The 20,379-nt window shown below is 40.8% G+C and overlaps 1 protein-coding gene across 6 annotated transcripts in view; it reads right to left on the bottom strand.

Moving 5' to 3' along the window:
- Window positions 1-19,923, bottom strand: part of crtc3 (CREB regulated transcription coactivator 3) — a 35,799-nt gene extending 15,876 nt beyond the window's left edge. For 4 of the 6 annotated variants that reach the window (XM_051380393.1, XM_051380396.1, XM_051380394.1 and 1 more), the window contains exons 1-5: window positions 18,701-19,923; window positions 15,688-15,798; window positions 12,360-12,488; window positions 6,945-7,006; window positions 886-948 (exon numbers count right to left, since the gene is read on the bottom strand). In XM_051380393.1, the coding sequence (XP_051236353.1) occupies window positions 886-948; window positions 6,945-7,006; window positions 12,360-12,488; window positions 15,688-15,798; window positions 18,701-18,832 (497 nt within the window). In that variant the 5' untranslated portion in view covers window positions 18,833-19,923. The remainder of the gene's footprint in view (window positions 1-885; window positions 949-6,944; window positions 7,007-12,359; window positions 12,489-15,687; window positions 15,799-18,700) is intronic. The other 2 variants (XM_051380398.1, XM_051380399.1) reach the window with 1 other exon arrangement.
- Between the last annotated feature and the right edge of the window lie 456 nt (window positions 19,924-20,379).

Raw genomic sequence — 20,379 nt, 5'->3', positions numbered from 1 at the left:
TCTTAAGTTTTTATCAAGCTGTTTAGACAATATTTAAAATTGTGGCAAAATGTTCATATTTCTCAAATGTTTTCAAACATTCCTCGGATGTACTGGTGCCTACCAGCATCGAGCAAATCTAGGATAAACATGTCACAGAGCTATCCCTGTACTGAACCTAGAGAAGTCAAATTTATATCAATTTCCTCATTTAACTCTTGTTAAGACAGCAAATAAGCACATTTCCCAATTCCTCAAGTAAATAAGTACAGTTGGTATTTTAAAATGTTCAAAACAAAGGAAAAATATGTGTATATATTGAATAGTTAAGTTTGGGGATGCAATCACAACTCCTCTCTGTGCTGGTCCCACAGCACTGCCCCTGTGCTCTCAACACTCAACTCAAACTGGATTTGCTCTGAATGCAGAAAACTTTGACTCACAAAGAGTTCAGTTTTGAAAACAATACTTTACACAACACTTGGAGAAGAATGTAAAAAGGCTGAAAATAAGAAAATGTGAATTGGGAGCCTTGATATTAGACTGCGAAAGTGCCGTGAGCCCTAAAGCTGGGTTAGTAAGAGAGAAGAACTATTGATTAATGTTTCAGAAATTCCAAACTGGAAGGATGAGTGGAAAACTACAAGGAGAAAAATAAAGAATAAATCAACCATAGCAGTCTGTAGCTGAGATTTTGCGGCCCTCTATCTCAGTGCTTCAAAGGAAGAAAGGAGGGGATTATTGAGATGTAACAAATCAGGCGGAGATTTACAAAGGATAGAAACCAGGACGCAATGTAGTCAAGAGAGATTGCAAAAAGACAAAGAACAGAATTGTTGGCCTCTGTGCGAGCAAGGGATAAAGCGGTAAAGACAGACTGAGGGAAAGGGGGGGGTCAAGGGTCACCTGTTGAGTTGTGATATTAATCTAAACCCAGGCCGTTTTTCCTCAGTCCATGGCTGCTGTTCCCTTCAAAGAGAGACAGAGGAAAAGAATGACAGACAAATTTACTGTGTGAAAGAAGAGACCCCTGGATCCTGCCTTAGAGTTTGTGAAAAAGAGAAGGTATCTTGGTAAAAAAAAATATGAAATGTCCGTGTTGGCGAATGTGTGGAAAGAAGAAAGACCCTGGAAAATACTCAGATACAGCACAATACCATTGTATGTTTGAGGAAAATGGAAAGACAGAATAAATTAAAAGTGGAGTGAAGACAGATGAGACGGAAAAACTGAAGACAAACAAAGACAGGAGAGCTAACGAGACGAATGACTGCAAGTCAGGTTTATAAACCTGCAGCGGAGTGGTTACAAGCTGTTCTCCCATATCTAGTGGGGAGAGAAAACTAATGCAACACAACCAGCTCTCTGGGGAATGGCTAGCCAGAGAGAGAAACGACGTAAACAACTTGATCTGAAGGGTCATTGTCAAAGCCTGCAACGGTGGAGTGGGAACAGTGACTAAGTGGATTTTTCTGAAGCGCTCAGCAAAATGGGTCCTGACTCTTCCTTAGGCTGAAAGTGCACAGAAGTAACTGTGGCTTCTTTTAACTGGCAGAACTTGTCTTCTAAAAATACAAATGGTTCACAAAAGAAGTCAAATGTCCCTAGACCACCTTTGTTTTCAGTCATGCTGGCGGTCATGTTCTCAGTACACTTGCTTATCATATCAGAATTTTGACTGTTTTGTTGTCAACTGTCTTGTTTTTACTAAACATTTACATTGTGATTTCTTTGTCCAAAAAGTTCTATGGTACTTAATAATTTCAGTTTATTACAACTTATTTTACAGTTTTGGTTATCATTTCTTTTGGTTTGGATAACATTGTACTCAAAACAATAGCTGAGATCTGGGAACACAGTGACATCTCTAGAATGAAGTCAGACCGGTCAACAACAAGAGGTCAAATGATCAGACAGCTTGTACAAAAGCCAAAAGCTTAGCCAGATTATCTAAACTACTTGATAAGGAAGTAAAAATGAAATTTAGTGCATGTTTTTCTTGTCTTGACATTATTTTTGTGATGTTACTGCATTCACGGATCTCAGCAATTAACTTGGTGAGTACAATGTTATTATGACTGATAGGAATGTTGGACAACAGGGCTGGTTAAACAGCTGGGGCTGAAATTAGTCCTCTCCTTGCGCACTCTGTGAATTTGAGTATGTATCACCTTTTCACCTACATTATGTGCATGCAGAGGTTAGTCAGTGTCTTTCAGGAGGCACAGCAAGCACTTCATCATGTAACTGCTGTCTGTGTTGGAAGCTGGCTCTTCTTGTTTTGGGTTTTGTTATGAACTCATCGCATCATGGTCAAAAGATAAGGTGGTGCTCATTTTTCTTCCAGGAAGATTCAACTCGACATCTGCAGCGGAGGTCCTCCTCCCGTGCCCCCTTTGAAACCTTTGAACCTTTTGTATAACCTAAGACATGCTGGATAGTCACGCTAAAAACAAGGCTTTAACAAACCCAATGCAACATTAAAGCCTGTAGGTCCACGTTAATACTGCAGGGGGGGCAGCTCTGATATGGCAGTGTCCTTTAACTGAGACACTTGATGAGCAGTGTAAGAACAACAGTAGACAAACCACACAACTTCCACATGTCACATCACATGGTTTAGCCACTATGCTTGTCTTTGTAAGGTGTAACAGCTTATACTTATATTTAGATAGATGATGTAGGCTGTGGAATGCAGATGAGCTATGGCACTCCACCCATCCAGCAACAAATATCTGTCTGACACAGACATGTTGATTTTGTTTTCATGCTGGATTTACAGAAAAGTGTAACTAGGTTGAATTAAACACATTAAACTGCTTTAGGATATTAGCAAGCAAGCATATAGTATATGTCTAGAAACAAGGCTGAGATACTTCAATTAGCCAAAGAAGTGCAGTGTTAAAGATGAAACACACTTAATAGGTCAACTGGGGTAAACAAGACGAATATTATGCAAGAATAATCATGTGTAGCTTTGTATGTCTAATGCTAACCAAAGCTTTTGATCAACAGTCTGGAGCCTGAGTTGTAAGACGTGATGTAATTTTAGGGTGAGAGAGAAGTTGGTGTTAAAGAGCAGAAGCACTTTTCTAATAGGAGTGCAGTAATCAGACCACCTAGATGGAGGATAAAAGTCCTCGAGAGTCATCACACCCAGTCTTGCAAAGAGGACATTTTAAGATCTCTCCTCTGGAGGGCCTTTCTACTGAGAAATCTACAGGGAGCTTGGTCTGAGATTTCATCCCGAGAGGGGCTGGTACAGGAATAGCCGGCCAAAGATGGGTGAATGGGAGAGTAGGAGGGCGTGGGACTGGATCAAGGCTCTGACCCTAAAACAGATGGCCTCCGAAGGGACACATCCAGGGCAGTACTCAGGTCTGATGCCTTCGGACCCCAAGAAGCAAATTCCCTATAAGAAATCCTCTTCCCAAACACCAGCGTACAGTAATATTCTTTGAGACAGCACATTTCCGAACAAGCACTGTACTTGAGTAAACTCTATAGGACAGATGGTGGATATAAAAAATCATGTTCCGACTGACTACAGATGGACAAAGTTGGGAAATCACTACTTGAAAAAAACAGCCTCACCAAATCCAGAGAGATGATAAAATCTGTTGGCCACACTGCTGGTCACGGAGCGGTTAAAGGCTATGTGAACAGCTCTGTTCCCCAGCATTTCTGTCATGCCGGACGATCCCTTAGCACTGGCCCACTGCCTCCAAGTCTTGATCTAAAAGAGGCTGGGAAGCTTGGCACGAGTCATCTTAATACAAACATGCAGCAGTTAAAAAACAATGTTATTGCAACCTGAAACTAATGGTGCTCTTCACAATATGCATGCTCACTGCACATCTACCTCTGGCCCCTTGTTCTCAGTCATCAGTGCAAGAGGCTATCTGTACAGCAGATAGCTGATCACTGCTGTGGTAGTTAAAGCACTGAAACAGTTAAAGAGCTCTGTGGGTCTTCTCCAGAGCTGACTGGCGGTAATGCAGTGCAGATGTGGTTGGCGTTGTAAACACTTACCGCCCCGCTCTCCCCTGAGACGGACAAGCAGGGAATCTGCATCTCACAGCAACAACACAAGAGCCTAAGACCATTACCATGGATGGATATTAAGTTAAGGAACTGGTCTGTTCTCTGGACAAGACTAAAAAGGTTTTAATTATTTATTTTTTAATTTTTTTTAATTTAAGAGCATATCAACATCCGTCTCTTGTAAAGGAGTGCAACAAAGGATCATTTTCTTCAATGAGATTTCCCAAAAGGTTACTGGAAAAAGAGCCTCCCTAATCTGGCTAGACTTCAGTCCAGACTCTGATTTCCTATCTCCCCTCCTACAATTTGTTATGTCTTTACTTCAACAGAGCACTGATTGTGTAAAAGCAAGTTTTGTACTGTTCATTCATTCTGGTCAATAGACAGCTATTGGAAATGAATCATGATATAATTAGCAAAATTACCAGGTTGCATTGGAAACATCTGTCTTGGGCACGACCCTGACAAGTAGTGCAATTTTACTCCTAGGTCCAAGAACGAAATAAAATGTTAGATGATAATTCACAATTAGTGTTAACAACTGAAAACTACATATTTAAATTGTGTAGTACGCGTGAATCCAGTGGTCTACACAGGACACCTAGGAATTATTGCCAACCTATATTGCATGCTAAAGTTGCATGAGAATATGCACAGGCATCCTATTTTGGAAGTAGAATGATGGTGCTGCTATGGTAGGGTAATGCAGCACTGTCCAGTTCTTTAAGGGAAATGCTGGATTGTATTTCTATGTGACCTTTCACTTCAAATGTTCTACGATGTTTTCTACAACTGGTTGTTAAAAATGTTCTTGTCTCGGCTCTAAGGACTTTCTGGTCTGATTTTCAGCAGATGAATATGGATGCATCTCAAGTTACACCTCAATTAAGTTCTGTCTAACTACGTATATGTAACATTCTCCATCTTCTTTTTTTCATTCTAGTCTTTCACATGCTCTGAAAACCAGTCTGTAAATCAACCATGGATCATAAAAGTCTAATTCCCTCATAGCATGCTGCCAGATGCTGATAGGCAAAGTTTCAGGGTTTACTAGCCAGTTTTTTTACATAGCAGGAGCACAGTGAGCTAATAGAAATAAGAACAAGTTGCCAGGAGCACCAATGTTTGTCTTGGCTGAAACATGAAAAAAAAGAAAAAGATGCAAACCACATATGCATGAAAGATCGAGATAAAATCAGAACATTGTTTTGTTAGTAAGCTGGTTGCAGCCCTAACTAAACAATGGTGAGTATAATCAAAACTAAAAAGCAACCAAAAGACAATTAAACTGAAACTTGTGTGAAACTCTCTTATGATAAATAGATATGTAGACAATAAGCAGATGGATTTGGGTGTTCTCCAAGCTTTAGACCCTTGTCTGTTTTCGACACAGTCAGTTATGCCAGTACGAAGGGGAAACTTCTATATATCTGCCTGTGACAGTGAAGTGGGCCAGGATCCACTGCTGAGGGGAAATGTATCCCTGTTACACACTGTGACAACAATCTGCTGCAGGTTGGAGCAGGAGGCTAGGCTTGGCCTGCAGAGACTTGACAGAGCTGATGCAAATCACATATACAGAACTGTCGGTGGGGAATGGTAGAAGAGAAGAAGCAATCAAAGGGAGAGATGAACATGAGCAGAATTAAGGAGAGAATTGTTATGCCATCTCGTTTTTTTTTAACAAAGACTGAGGACTGTTATGTCTACAGAGCTCATGTATGACAATCAATGGAAAACAATTTGTGGTCTATCAGTTTACAGCGTATAATAAACAGATTTATGCCACAGAAAGATGCACTTCATGTAGAGTATGAATGATAGGTCTACTAGACAAGCTTGCTTGTGCTATGTGCCTTCATGACAGAAGTATTTAATTAAATGAAAATGGTTGTCACATTTTTCATACTCTAACTGAAGTTCAGATGACATGATAATCTTCCATTGAGAAACACGGTCAGGAACTTAGCAGTGAGTACAGTGAGTGAATTAAACATGAGAGCCTACATTCAGTGCTTTGTGCCACATGGCTCACACACCCACTATGAGAACACTGATGTCTTGTTGCTCCGTGAGGTGGTTTGTCAGCCAACCTGTTTTGTGCTGTCAACAATGACAAGAGGGCGTGGGCCCTTTTCTCTTCTACAGTACAAGCTGTTATAGTACGCTCAACACGGAGCCTGGCAAACGTCTGTGTCGCCGCCGTGGAAGAAGACGAGGCAGGGTGATTGGCAGCTCGCCAAGCCAGCATACAAAACACAAGTGTGGAGACAGAGCAAGAGTGAAAGAGAGTGAGCGGGGAGGAGCTTCGCTGAGCTTTTTTATCACACGGCCATAATTCACTCCCTTGTAAACACTGAGGAAAGGCTGTCTACCAGTACACCGACTGCTCTACGTGGGCACAACCAGAGCTGGAAAAAGAGATCTTACAGCTCACATCTAGGCCTAGTGTAGCTTTGTTTTCCAGCAGGTACTGCGATTAGATTTCTGCTAAGTTGGAGATTCTATACCACAGGGCCGTGTGACAACCTAAAATCCCTAAACAGTAGGGTGACTGCTGTTGGGCATGACCTTTAAAGCAAAAGGCTATCTGTCAAACACCTTTAGGTAGATGCAGCTTTCCCAGGGCTAACAAAGACGCCTGACACTTGAAACATTTGTGCAAAAAAAAAATGGACTTCACCCCTCACCCTGCCTCAGTTCTGCCCTGGACATCCACTGATTATGTCCGTTTTTGATTTGTGTTTGATCAAGATGACTGGTGCCTGGATATAGAAAGACAATACTCGTAGGCACAGAGAGACTTGATACAGGAAACGGACTGGCAATAGGAAATAGTTCCTGTTGTAAAATAATCTAGTTAGAGGAAGAAAAGAGGACAATAACCATTCATTCAGCCACTCAACAGATGCACTACTCACCTTCTCCAGTTGTTATCCAGAGGTGGGGACAGGTACACTGCTCCATACGGAGAGCTCTCGATGTAGGTTTTAGTTAAGGAAATGATTGGCACAAATACAGAAACATAAACAGTACGTTTATTTAATAAAGATTTCATATTACTAGATATTACCACGGCAAAAAAAAGTTGGAGACAACTAGAATACAATGCATTTTCTATGTGAATGGAAACTGTAAAGTATAAAAGCGCCCATAGTCTACTTCACCTTGACTTTTTTTTTTTCTCTCCAAAATGCAACAAGGATGAGTTATATAGCCAGCTCTAAACTCAAATGCATGGCATAAATTCTTAAGAGGATGACAGTTCAAAGAGAAAAGAAAGCATCGTGTTGTAAGCACATTCTCATCGAAGTCCTGTTGTGGTGAAAGACAAGTGTAAACAATAGAGCTGCCTTTTTCAAATACTAAATGAAACAATGACAGTATTATTTGATTTACAACTGAGTACAGAGGCAGAGTTCCTGGCATTGTCTGTGAAAGGGCAGGACTTCAGAAGGGAGGTGTTTTGTCTTGCCAAAAGCACTCTTTTAGTGCAAGTCAAGCTCCTCTGCTCTAGAAACAATCTCCTGCCTGGGTAGTTGTGCAGAGACTGGCATTAAAAACGTTGACTGACCAACAAAAACAAATCAAAACAGATTGGGAGCTACACAAGGCCAACCACTGCTCTACACAGCATCTGTTTAGGCCTTGGACAAATTATTATCAGTAGTGAGACAGCTTTACAGAGACTGGAGCCCTGCTATCGCTCATCAACCCTCACACAAAATGTCAGATAAGACCCTCTTCAAATATACACAAATAAAAAAGGGCACTACTGTGGTTTCTTCAGACGCAGTGGAGGAAAGGGAACTATCCTGTCAAACTGGTTATTTAAACTTGTTCATGCGCTCTTACTTAACACATTTTAACAACTATAATGGTGGGGTCAACCACAAGCTGTAGATGGCACGGTTAAATTGCGTGTCCAGTGTGTGGAAACTATGCACAACTAAACTACACACTAACACAAGCAATGACTGTAAAATTGGGATGTAATTAAAAAAAATATATAAAAATCAGAGTTACAAACCACTTTTCCATTTTCAAAATATGGTTCTATGAATGGATAAACCAGAGCCACAGACCGCACTACACATTTTCATTTTCAAAAAGCTGCACTGCTCCCTGTCATCATCATTTAAACCACTCTCCAGAGCAGATGATGGTCCCGGTTGCAGCTGCCAGGTTCAATTAATTCTCAGTGGATTCAGTGGATTCAGTATTTTCAATACAGTGTCATACCAGACATGTGAGTTAAGGCATCAATACTAAACGATACCTTTCTTTGTGGAAGAAAAAAAAATATTAACTTAAGAAGTTTGCTGTCTTTTGTTTTGTCTAAACACAAGCAGCCCTATGAGGATTTTAGCCAACATGAAACAGTCTATGATCAGTAAAATTATCATTCAATCAGTAAGCAGAATAACTATAACTCTGACTTGGATACATTTTGGATGAGAGCAAAAACAGAACCTACTACTTGACTAATACATTTACAGCCCTTAATGTGGTTTGACTGTTGAAAATATGAGCGATGGCAGCATGATCAGATGATTTAGCGCAATAAAGAGCAATTTGGTCTTTTCATCTAATGAAATAAATAATAATAAAAAAACTCTTCAGATATCATTCATTTTGTAAAGGGGGAGAAACTGAGAATATGGTCAAGAGGTGGATATAAACCTTACTGCAATAATAAAGCAATAAAGAAACAACATATTGTTTTTACTAGGTAGCCTTCAAAGTATGTATAGTTGAAGTATTTACAGTTTGGAATGTGAATAAGGATTGTGGAATTGGATTTCTTCTTATTTCACTGGATTGTGGTGCTTCAGTTGCTGGGTATTGAGAGAAAACCTAGAATCCTCCTATCCTTCAACACACCATTCAGAGTTGGCCACTCATCCCCTACTCAACCGTGACCAAGAACAAGCTAGAGAGTGAATGCAGAGAGGGAGCGCCGTTACCAAGAACAAAGCAGTGAATCAGAGAAATAAAATGTTATTTTCTGATTGTTTCCGAAACAAACTTATGCCTGTGCACTACAGCACCTCCGCACAATCCTGTGGAAGGTGCGCCGGCACTGTGCCAGCTTGTGGCGAGGTCGCACTGTCTGCTGTGTCTGTCTGCAGTGTGTAGCTCAGCCCCACCCTCAAACAGACACACAGACTGCAGCTCTTTATACGTTCATACTAGCGCTTTGACTGCACACTTTGTTTAATTGCTGTGCCAGTGCTGGAGAGCAGAGCGGAGGGACGGAGACAGCGATCTACTCACTCTAAGTTTTTATAGTGTAGACACTGCCCACTCCCCGATGGTTGACGCCCAGAAACATCCTGCACACAGCAAAATAAGAAAATACAGGCAGAGTGCTGCGGGGTCTCTCCCCTGCAGGGATTTTGTTTGCAGTCAATACATTGTTTTTTTAGGAAACCCTACTCAGTATGCCTTTAAAAAACATTGAACTGGTTCACCCTCTCCAAATGTCAGTTGCATGAGGTTTTTTTTCTAAACTGAGGTGATTGGCTGCAACCACAACTCCATTCATAACAGGGAATCAAGGCACCCTAACAAAACTGAGAAAAATAAAAATGATAGAAAACACCATCCCACATGATCTAGAAACTACATCTCTTATGGACTTAATGGGCCTTGTTTTTGTGTTGTTGTTTCTGTCATATTTTGCACTTTTCATTTACTATTATACCTATAAATAAAAAGCAAGACTTACATTACACATATTCACAATAACGTGGACTATTCAAGACAAACCACAGAGCTTGCTTATAATGCCTAAATTTATCTAAATGATACTGCTGATCAATCAGGAACCCTTTGAAACAGTTAAGAATGATTAGAGCTATGCTACCCCGCTTGAACTTTTTCAATTTAAACATTCAGCCTCAATGTAGGTCACCCCTGTCTATTGTACATACACACACGCACACACATGCACACGTATGATATCAAATGCTGGGTTACAAGACAAACTCCCTTCCAGTTATCACACACCATAGTGACAGGTCACTGAATCATCTCCGTCCCAAGGCAGGAAATAAACAGATCCGCTTATTAAAACGCTATGAGGTGAGAGCGTGCTGATGGATCAGTGGGCTACGTGGTGTTTCATGTAAATGTAACATATTGGGTGTGAATCCAGATCAGGAAATTTAAAGCATCCTGTATCTCAAATGCAAATTATCTAAAGAAAATCCAATTAACTATATATTACTTACAAAGAATGTTTTTAAAAAATAGCTAATTAATTAATAATGGGTGTAAATTCAACCACTTGTCTCTATTACATACTACACGAGATACCGACGCAAATGTAAATAATTCTGACACACACAACACATGGGATAGCTGACTGGTGACAATATTCATGGAGATAAGCTGTGCATTGCAAATGGGAGCAGTTCATATAACACAATCTGGTTTATCAAACATACCAAGCCTGAATTATATGTCTACAAACAATACGATTTGTAACCAAAATGTAGCAGATTTTTTCTGCTCTCTCGCTCTCTCTCAAATTCTGAAGAGACTCAGGGAAAATGGATTTTAATTGATGTAGCTGAAAGTTTAAGTGCAAACACTCACTCCTCTGGTCCTTATTCTGTGTATCATCACCATTACGTTAATTCGACACCTTTCTGCAGCTTCCTCATAAAAATCACATCTGCTGCTACATTCAGCCACAAATGCCCCGAGTGTGCATTCAGAGTATGCTGAGAATCTCCTACTGTCAATGTCCATTAGGCATGAATAAAGCGCACAGTCTCTGCGTCACATTTCAAATTAGCATAATGACTAATTCTGTTCCTGAGGCTACAAAACAGCTGCCTACACTGGTAAGTGTCGTCACGCTTGAAACCACACCACAAACACTGCCATAAAAAAAAAACCCCAACAACAATGAAGACCAACCACCTGGAAGCCACAACACCCACTTCCACACCCACATCACTGGTTACCCTTTGAGATATCCTACAAGGACTGTGACGGTATGGATTTTTCTTAACACAGTGAAAAAAAACAATGTATCGCTGCAGTTTGCTGGTTATCACCAATGACTAACTGGGCGTGTGTGTGACAGCTCTAATCTCAAACCCATTGTGCAATGGAATGACATGAGATGACTCTTCTCGTGCCAAGAGATAGAAACAATTAATAAACACTTTTAATAAAACTTTGCAGTTAGGGATGCACCGATCCACATTTTTTCACTTCCGATCCAATCCCGACACCTGAATTTGGATATCGGCTGATACCGATATTATTCCGATACCAGAGCTCTGTTTGCTTTAATAATATTATTATCATTATTGTTGATTTTATATGAGGCTGAAATAAACTCCGCTCAACAGGCAAGTATGATATGTACGTATGTATGCATGTATGTCCCAAAAGGCAACTTGAGGTAAGTAAAGGAAGTCAGAAAAACAGGAAATCCTGTCCTGAAAACAAATATGCAACTGTAAGGGTTTCAAATTGATTGTCATGTCAATATTTATTAAATTCCCAAAATGTCAAATATTTGAAATATAAGAAAAGTGCAATAAGTGTAAACACGCACGCACGCACGCACACACGCACACACACACCTCTAGCTTTTACGTTGTCTGCCTGGAGTTTACCTTGTTTTTGGAATGACTCCAGAAGTGATTCCTGACAGCTCTTTTTCTCTTTCTGGCCCTGCTCTTCTTCTTCTTCATATGGATTTCCGGCAGTTTAGACGCTTCTAGGCATATTTCTGCCCTCCTCAGGAAGTCACTAAGGATAATGTTACTGCTTCAGATGTTCATATATAGCCCTGTATCGTGTAAGAACTGTAATACTACTTTAACAATCAAGTGGTGGTTCTCATTTTGACCCAATAATCCTCGCACTCATTCGTGTGGTGCTTTTTTAAACGTTTGATTGCGTTCGTAGTGTTGTACGACGCGAGGGAGCTTCCGCCTCTCTGAATCACGGCTTTTCTATCTGGCTGCAAACTGCGGAATGGATTTCCTGAGCGGGGGCGTGTCTCATAACTCTGTGTCTCATTGAGCCGAGCCTCCGTTCAGGAAATCCATTCCACAGTTTGCAGCCAGCTAGCAGACTGGCCGGCAGGAATCACGTGTGGAGTCATTTCAGCAGACAACGTTAAAGCGCAGACATGGCTCATGGATACTCTTGGATCGGGAAAATCCGATACGTGAATTACGCTGGTATCGGTCCCGATACTGGATCGGATCGGCCCCATCCCTATTTGCAGTAATGAGCTCAACCCCAGAGTAGGCATCACATGACCACGGCATTGCAGTGTCAATGATTGAGGTTTGAAAGGATATCTGCCGTCCATGCTTGTCGATGGGTCGACGATGGGGAGAGTTGATGCGGTTGCGGTCCCTGTGGACCCTCTCGACCAGTCCATGGTGGCGGGTCCCTCTGACTGAGTCCAACCCTGACTGAAAGCCACCCTGAAAAAGAAATATCAGACACATAACTGCAGGTTTCCAGATTGGTAGAGAGGAAGTCAAGAGACATCTGACAATCACTTATATGTCATTTTAACCAAACTTCAGTTGTATCTGAATGCAGTATTTAGCAAAAACATCAATACAAATATCTTATTTGTATTCACGCCTAAAATAAATAAAGTCTAACACCTCAGGCTTTTATTAACTGATGTGACATACCACAGAGCTGTATTAAAACAATTACCAACTATTATATGGCCATGTGATGACTGCTAGGTTTCAAATGTTTTTTTAGGTCATGATGACTCTTCAAACACAAAGGACTGCTGATAAACACTACAGACACAGAAGTGCAATTAAATATAGTTGTGTTAGTTTAATAATGACACACAATAGTACATGACTGCATGAAGGCGTTTAAGCCAAGAATACTTCCATCACAAAATGGCATATTAGTGCATCGTAGCAATGATGAATCTTATATAAGATACTATAATATATTATGCACGAAAAGTAGAATAAGCACAGCTTTAATTTCCCGGTTTTTACTGTTAAACAAGTGTACTTTGAAGTGACTAAGTCTTACTTTTCTTGCAATTTTAAATTGTCCTGTTCACACTGTCACAGACCACGTGGTTAATGATTAAATTGCTGCTAATACATTCAACAATGTCTTGAGTTTGAATATATGATCCACATTTGAATGCTGGGCATGTGCACACGAACTGCAGATGAAAGTGTATGTGCCTACTCAGCGCCGGCTACATTAAGTGCTCTGCATTCATTTAGATGAATTAGGGCTAACAAATGGTTATCATCAAGTGGAATCTAGAAGCCATTAAGATTGTCGAGTTTTGTTCCCAGAAGAGAAGGTGAACGGGCTCTATAAGTGAGAGGGGCTTTCTCCCTTCATGTGGGGATTGATTACTAGACCTGGCCACGGTGTTGCAATTACTGCTCTACCTCAAAGGGCCATTCTTTTAAGTAACAAGGGCACTTTCACCTGGACCCTCTGTATCCCAGCATAGCCTACTCCTTGGAGAGCTGACACAGATAAAGTGCTGCAGAAAAGCACTGCTGGATCACAAACAGCACTGCGCTGCTTAAAGGAGTGCTGAGAACTACTGCACTGATCTTTAATTCTATATCTTTTCCAGTCGGCAGCTAAATTATTTAACGCTCTCGGGAGAAGCTTGTTTGCACTTCTGAAGGTCCAATGAAGTGTTTTGCTGTTTCTGCAGTGAGACCGGAGCAGTGGTTCCCAACCTCTGTGCAATAGCACCCTGGGGTGCCTTGAGGAAGGTCCAAGGATCTCTAAAGATTTATCACATTATTGTTAATACATTGTGAAGTGGATAGCATAATATTTACAGGTATATTTTTTGCATTAGTGAATAATCAACTGAGGGTTCGGGTCCTTGTCTATGGAGGCCACTATGTTGAACCACCATGTTTCTATAGTAGCCCAAATGGACAAACAAAGCACTGGCTCTAGACTTTGTGTTTTTAGTGAGTTTTGTAGCCACTGTAGTTTCTCATACACACTTAGAACAGGGCGCTGAAATAAGCAACTAAACCGCTGCCACTAAATCCTACACATTGGTCCTTGAACAGTGACAGCAGGGAGACACAGGAAGTCATTATATTTTCAAACACATCAAATCAGAAGAAAAAGGCCATAACTATCAAAATCACTGTACTAAAACCCGTTTAATATGCAGTTATGCCACCGATAATGGCACAAAAACTCACGGGTGCCGGTTGCCATGGTAACAAAAAACTGTTTTCGGCGGAGCTCGTCAGTCACAAAAATAGTGACAGTGATGGGAAGATTTGACATGCTGAACAGAGCTCAAAGAAATGCTGATACCTCTCAGCACAACACAGACTGAGACTAACAAAAACTAAAATCAGGACTCTCTCAAAACTAACTAACAGATCAACAGACAGAGTTTTGGCTGCTTGTGGGAGACGGATATCCTTTATTCAGTGTGGCACTGTGGATTCCCAACATCATATGTGTGTTATATATATTATACAAGAAAAAGACAAGAAACTGCCTGTCAGTAGAGTGAGCAGGTTGTGTTCTGTCTCTCCACAGTGTGCACAACATGAACTATTAAAATGCCTGCAACCTTTTCTTGTTCTGTTTGTTTGTTTGTCCTCGTACAGCTTAAATATCAGCTCATTTTAAGTTTTAACAAAAAGGAAAAACACATTTTACATAGCCAACATATTACCGTATTTAATTGTATTAATTTTTCATTTTAAATTAAATATTTATATGTATATCTGCAGAGCATCTGCTGGCTTTTATTCTGAGTGAGTAGAATTTTAATAGAACAATTTAATGTTCAATGCACTATTAATATTAAATTAAACATTTGTAACCAATCAGCATCTATACATGCATGTTATATTGGGGTTGGCTGGCTTGACAGAACATTTCCTTCTAAGGTTTAGGAACCACTGGACCAGACAACATTTGAACTGAGGGTTACTGTGGTCCGGCCTTGAAAACCCCCTGACTGAGAGAACAACACCTTGAACTTGGTAGATCCCAAGGTAAGCAGGGTTTCAAAGAAAACATTCATGTTTAGTTTTACACCGAACATCGTTTTTGCTTAAATGTGAGCACATTCACACAAAATGCACTGATTTACAGCACCAGTGCGTTTACAAGGCTGTGTTCAGATTGACACTAGCACTACGGGGGGGGGGGGGGGGACCGCCTCCTCATTTATTTAAATTGCACTGCTGTGTTGGCACAGCTCTGGTGCTGATGCAGAGGGCTCAATCAAAAAGAAAACCCAGCCAACAAAGTTTAACCTGGCTCAACTTGTGCCACACTGCGTTGCAATTCACCCAGAATGGTGGGAATTCACAAAGAGACGCACGCATCCATGTGAGGTGAAAATGTTTCAACTTGAGCAAAATGTGTGTCTGAACACACCTTAAGAAACCATTTACACTGGGTGGACGCAATAAACCTGGAATACATCACTACAGATAAACCTAGAGGACTGGTTTTCCAGACAGAGATTCAAAACTTCCTTGAAGGGAGTTTGGAATTTGGCATTCATTGAAATTGTAACTCGTCTAGGACTAGGTTTCAACAATAGTAAGCAGTCCAACAGTCTCAGAAACGTGTTCGTGGTTTGTGGTGATGCTGTATGTTTTGATTGTGATGAGGCCCCACCTGAAATTCCACGCTGGCGTTGCCAATCTGATTGACGTTCGGTAGAGAGCCTCCATAGTACGGTGCCCGAGACTGAGACAAACGAAGCTGCTGGATCTTCTGAAACTGCACCTGTCAGTCAAAAAGGGGACAAATGATCGGTTTCGGCATCTCTACAAGCAACCCAATTAAATCAAATGCTCTTGGAGCACAGGAGTATTGTACGTGTGCATTGAAGATGATAAAAATGCAGCAATGTTTGCAGTTTATGGGACAATGGGACACATTCTAGGAAAATGGGCAGCTTGGCCTCCAAACCAGCACCCTACCAAGAGATGCCACAATGATTACCTCGCAGAAAACAGAAGGCGGCTTGTTCTGCCAAGGTAAGTTAAACAGAGCCAATCATCAACTGTGATCACGGATAGGCAAATCAGAAGGGCATTTCTTCCTTAGACTGCCGAAAGGGCAAAATTTGAATCTCAAAGACTGACCTTATTCGATTTATCAATAGATTTACAGACACAGATCTCTCAAAGAGATTGTTAACATGACAAGATATTAGGGATGGACAACTGATTTAGAGGAGGCACATTTTACACCTTCAAATATACATAAAACATATAGTAGGAACCCAAAATGTAACTTTAATTATGTGTTAACTATGGCCAATTAATGTCAGATCACAACTGTCACTGCTGCCTAAAGCAGAGGGACGAACATATTAACTTTGATGTCTCACCGGTACACATTCAAATAGGACACATTTAAACTATCTAAAAATATATTTTTTAAATAAATCTCCATTAAACCTCTTACTCCAGTGTTGGCATTCGCTGTTACATAACATCAAACATGCAGACTGTACACATATATAGTTCACAGCGATGCCAACTTTCTGCCACACACCAGCCGAGAGAAGTCTGTTCCTCAGGAGGAGTTTATATTCAGTCCTTTGGCCACTGGTATAAATGTTAAAGCAGCCACTTCTAATTCCAGCTGTTTGTTGGCAGTGTGACTTGTGCCCCAGCCAGCCTCCGCCTCGATGACTGGGCTTTTCTGTCTCACAGGGGGTCACCGACAGTTCATACCTTATGGCAAACTTCATTCAGTGTCGCCTCAAAACCACATCCTCTTTGAGTGGCCATTCAGGACTCTGCCTCTCATTGAAAGAGAACATTGTGAACCAATGGTATGAGGATAACGCAAAAAAAAAAAGGTCTTTTATATATATCGTCTATGGCGGTCAATATTTTTATTACTCGGCTGGTACTTGGTGTTTATAGTTAAAATGATCATGAGATGAAGGGGAAAATGTAATCTTTTATAAAAGCATGTGACAGAAATTCAGGGAGTGGCTACAAATGCAGACAAATATATACTTTTGCCGTTAATGTTCATCTATACTTATAAACCTCACTCTCACCATCTCTTTTAGGTGCTATTATTTTTGTAATCATACTTTAACTTTCCCATCTGACTCTGAAACCATCAGCTGAACGTCACCCCTCGTGACGCCACGGCTGCAATTGATGATTGTTTTCCTTATCGATCAATCTGCCTGATCATTTTTAGAATTATCCATCATCCAAGTTCAAGTCTTGTATTGTCAGAGCAACAGTTCAAAACCCAGAAAGAGATTGAATTTACAATGTATAACAAAGAAAAGCAGACATATAGTTACAGTTGAGAAGCTTTTGAGAAACCGGAGACAGATTTTTTTAACCATTTTGGCTTGAAAAATGACGAAAAATGTTATTCTTTTAGAGTCTAAAAAACATCTAAAGATGTCACTTCAGACTCTGGGAACTTGTGATGGACAGTTTTCATTGTTTGACATTTTAAAGCCTAAACAAATAATTGGTTAAGGAAAAAAAAAAGGGGAACAAAATCACCAGATTAATCACTATATTGACAGTAATTGTTAGCTATTTAGAAACAACTCTAAATAGGTGAGACAATGCTGATGCTTCAGGCCTTTAAAGCCTCCTGCCACTCAAAAATCTGTTTGTCCTCGTTCCCACAGTCGGATGTTTGAGCTCTGCCGTGCAGAACGATGGATGTGCACATTCATATTCATAGATTTTTTAATAAGGTAGGAGTAGAAGATGCCTTTTTAAAGGATCTTAATGTGGAAATTATACTTTTTTTTGCAGAAAAAAAAACAATATTGTTCCAAGCAGACTATTTGTAAATGCCCTAATACATGTCTGGATGGGATCTTTAAGTCTGAAATACAATTTTAGTCAGGTGAATGTTAACTTAAACTGGAAATGTAAGGTTAACTGTTTACTGTTAAATCAGTACGCCCCGAAAATGTTCTAAAAATATAAATTAAGGGTGTACAAAGAGGGACACAGGAGCACCTATAGGAAATAAATAAGACTGCTGCCTGATACAAATATGAGAGTATTGTGGCTGAACCCTATCCACAGTGCCCAGGGTTCAGGGTTCAGGGCTCATATCAGGTTTGAACCCGTGGGAATTGATTACATACAACAGAATAACAAGGTGCAAACACAGCATGAAGACATGCATGCTGTATCTTAAAACAGGCAGCAGTGCTTCCTTTGGATGAGTGCCAGCAGGAGGAACTTTTGGCGGGTGGGTGCAGATGTTAGAAGAACACACATTCCCATTTCCTGTTTCACTGCCGGTCCCAACCAAAAACAGAAAAAGCGGAGGTGTTGTACGGTTTATGTAAATCATTGCACCCCCGAATGGCCCGTTTTATAACACACTTCCTTCGTTTCTTTGCTTGTTTTTTTTTTTTTTGTAACACAAACCGACTTCTGATTGTGGTAAATACAGTTGTGCAACCACTGAATGAAAAAATAACAAAAAAAAAACAAGAAGTACTGGTTGAGCACTAGAAATCTCAGTCAGCGGATGAAGAGAATCGGACAACCGGGAGAGAGAGAGACCGCTTCACTCCAGCCCAGGCTGTGTGACAGGAGGGAGCTTTGTACCGCACAATGAACGCAACAACACCCCCCCACACAGATAAACTGTAAAACAATTAAAACGTATTTACCCTTGAAACAGTGAGGTCTGTCATCAGCTGCTCGAAGGCCCGCGTCTCCTCTGCTTGCTTCTGGTTGTGCAGCGCTATCTTCTCGCTGAACTTCCTGGGGTTTGAGCCACCTGTGCCCGGGGAGCCGGACATCGTGCGGGCCGCAGTTTCACAACTTCAGCTACTCGAGAGGAAGAGGAGGGAAAGTAGAAGACGATGCTGGGGGGGGGGAGTCTATTCTTCAAAGTCTCTCAGTGAACCCATCTGTGTTGTAAAAGCACAGCACACATTACTGGTTGGCCCAAAGTTTGAGAAGCTACCGTTAAAGCTCCCGGTTAATAAAGTGTCTTCTTCTTCTGCCTGGGAGAGTAATTAAAAGCCTTTTATAACAAAAAAAATATATATATTTATGTTTTGCAAGTTAACGCCAATAACTTTCAGAAAACGTCGCGTTGGTTATAAGAAGTTATCCGTGTGAAATAACTCCATATTGACGAACCACTTGTTTGAATCTAACTTAACATCGCGTTAGCCGCCAGTGCTAACGCAGCGCTGGACGAGTTAACAGCTGCAGCTAGCCGAGTTAGCTAAGCTGCTGTCAGTCGTCATTTCACAACAATGTCTCACAAAACGCACTTTGCTCAAACTTCCCGACACTCGGTGGACATGTAACAGACACGTATTGGCAGTAATCTGCGCTGGGAGGTTTTTTTTTTTTTTTTATCTGCGGCGCTTAGGAGAAAAGTTGTTAGCCTCGTTAGCTTTGAAATCTCGCTACCGACCGTTAGCACAGCTCACACTCGGTTAATTTGGATTTCAACAAGTGTCCGCTGTTGTCTTCTTGTCCGGACTTCACTGGGCTTTTTCCACTTTTATGTTACCCACAAACTGTGCGGGGAACAAGCGGCAACCAAAACGCAACAAGAAATATATATATAATCACACGTGATGCTCCAAAATAATCCTCAATTTCACTCTTAAACTGATATCACGGCGCTTTCAGAGTCTGGTGTTAATCCTCGGACAGCAGCGGAGAGATCGCACACAAACTCCAACCCGACGACTTCCATGCACACAAACAAACACGGAGAGAAAAGCAGGGGGGTGTTTCTTCGTCGCTCGTTAAACCAGAGGTCTTCTTTCTGAGAAACTGCATTTGTTTTTCAGCTTATTAGCCGTCGGTTGACAGCGCTTGTAACCGCAACTCAGATCCGCTGGCTTGTTATCCTCATACTGCTGCGAGAAAAACATTACCTCGTTAAACACCGGCGATACCCGCCGTGGCCACAGGGCGGCGACAAAGCCACCACATTCACTTTCATTGGCCCAGGTATGTGCAAACACATGCAGGGAATCTCTCAGTGTACATACAGAGAGTAGGTTTAAATAATCAGGATAAGAAGCTATAAAAAAATATATATAAACTATCATATATAAACAAATAAAAACAATAAGATTTGTAGACAGAATCAGGTTCAGGTTTATTGCCAAGTAAGTTTTCACTTTGGAATTTGCCTATGTTGGTGCGTAACAGTAAACATAACAAAATATATAAATAAAGATACTAGTAGAGCCAGTAAATTGAGCCAGTATATATAGGTATAAAAACATGACATATAATGATAGATATATAATAAAGATGAAAAAAAGCTGACTATACAAGGGATCTCGGTTTTACGTTGCTCTCAGTGTACATGCAC

The sequence above is a fragment of the Dicentrarchus labrax genome, unplaced genomic scaffold, assembly GCF_905237075.1.
Source record: "Dicentrarchus labrax unplaced genomic scaffold, dlabrax2021, whole genome shotgun sequence".
In the NCBI taxonomy this organism is placed as follows: Eukaryota; Metazoa; Chordata; class Actinopteri; family Moronidae; genus Dicentrarchus; species Dicentrarchus labrax.
Note: the sequence above shows the minus strand (reverse complement) of the source record. Positions and strands in the feature narration are given on the sequence as shown.